General features: G+C 25.8%; 1 protein-coding gene across 1 annotated transcript; it reads right to left on the bottom strand.

The window, feature by feature from the left end:
* Positions 1–407: 407 nt before the first annotated feature.
* Positions 408–1,210, bottom strand: LOC108578659 (U6 snRNA-associated Sm-like protein LSm1). Its single transcript, XM_017942034.1, has 3 exons — positions 1,150–1,210; positions 666–850; positions 408–581 (listed from the first exon to the last, which is right to left on the bottom strand). The coding sequence occupies exons 1-3, from the start codon at positions 1,193–1,195 to the stop codon at positions 408–410; spliced, it is 405 nt and encodes a 134-aa protein (XP_017797523.1). The 5' UTR covers positions 1,196–1,210.
* Between the last annotated feature and the right edge of the window lie 438 nt (positions 1,211–1,648).

Below are 1,648 nucleotides of genomic sequence, written 5' to 3' on the forward strand. Positions count from 1 at the left end.
AATTGTGATAGATTTCTATTTAAATATAATATTTTTATATAGCAGAAGTTAGATCTTTAAAAATATAATACAATTATAGTGTGCATATTTTCCATATCAGATATAGGGTTAATATAATAAGAATAAAATTGTATAAATTCTCATATTATTGATATTAACAATGATTACTTTAACATTTTATGCATCAAACTTCAATTGTACTATTATATCATAGTTTTACAAAGAAATTACACAGCATTAGTAAAAACTATTCCTACTTTCACAATAAGATGAAATACTTACACTTCAAAGGCTATCATTATTGAATATTATCAGAAAGAAAGTGATGTGTAACATGTATCATATGCTTCAGAATTATGTGAAGATGTGGATGACAATGTATTAGTAGTTAAAGGTGTAGATATGGGTCAGAACATGTCATCATGGCCCATATCTGGAATATATGATAAACCTCGTTCTTTCAAAGCTTTATTTATTAGTCGTTTTTGATCCTGTTTTAATTCTTGTTCTCGTCTTTGTGCATCCAAAATATCATCTACAGATACTTCAGTTAATGGTAAATCCCTTTCTTTATCTCTGTCCTATAATAAAAATTATATTGTCTTATTAATAAATTTAGAATGCATTCCCTTTTAAGTGAGACAATTTATATGCAAAAATATTACTATTTCTCCTAAAAGCACAACATTTTCTCCTCTCACAATAAAAATGCCTCTTGGGATGTCTCCATATTCTTTGCCAACATGAATTCTTTCAATTGTACGATGAAGCACAATATTAGCAAATTGATCAACACTTCTAAGGTATCCAATTAAGGTTCTGCCATCTCTTAGTAAAACCATAAGTTTTTCTAAACCAGAATTACATGTGATATTCCATAATAATGAAAATAACTCTTATCAATGTAAATATTAAGATAAACAAAGTGAATTAAATTTTATTGCAAGTATAGTCATATATGAGCGGTTGGAAAAAATATATGAAAATGCACGCTTAACCTTTAAATAATGAAATTTTCTATTATAAATAAAAATATTAATACTATATTGTATAAATATAAATCGCTTTAGTTTTAAAGAACAGAATATAAGTATATAATAACATACCGGCATAACCTAACAAATGGCATATTCAAACACAAATACGTACTGTCAAGTTCTTCAAGAAGAGATGCCGTCCCTGGCAAAATGTTCATTTTGCAATTTCTTCTATTTCTTGTAGAAGTAGCTTTCAAATTAAAACAAATAAAAATCTTATACATTAGCTTAACCTGCAGTGAGATTCACAACTAAAACCATTTCGTTTGTTCGTCAATAATTGCTAGAACTATTTCAACTTGTTATTGCCGAATAAATAACGATCAGAAAATTTTTTACTACAAAATTAAAATAATGAAGTTCTAACTATTATTATTTCCACATTTTTCACTTGAGAGATCTACAGGAATCCATAAATTTTGGTGATCTTTTATTGGTCAGGTAAAATCTATTATTAATCTAAATCATCCCACAGTGAACAATAAATGTATTATAACTAAATTACAGGTTTTTATAATTCAATTATATACTATATGAACATGATATAATTATTGTGTTTTATTGAAGATAGATTATATAAATAAAATATTTTATAAATATAAATAGAGTAA

This window comes from Habropoda laboriosa, unplaced genomic scaffold, assembly GCF_001263275.1.
Source record: "Habropoda laboriosa isolate 0110345459 unplaced genomic scaffold, ASM126327v1 scaffold32, whole genome shotgun sequence".
NCBI lineage: Eukaryota > Metazoa > Arthropoda > Insecta > Hymenoptera > Apidae > Habropoda > Habropoda laboriosa.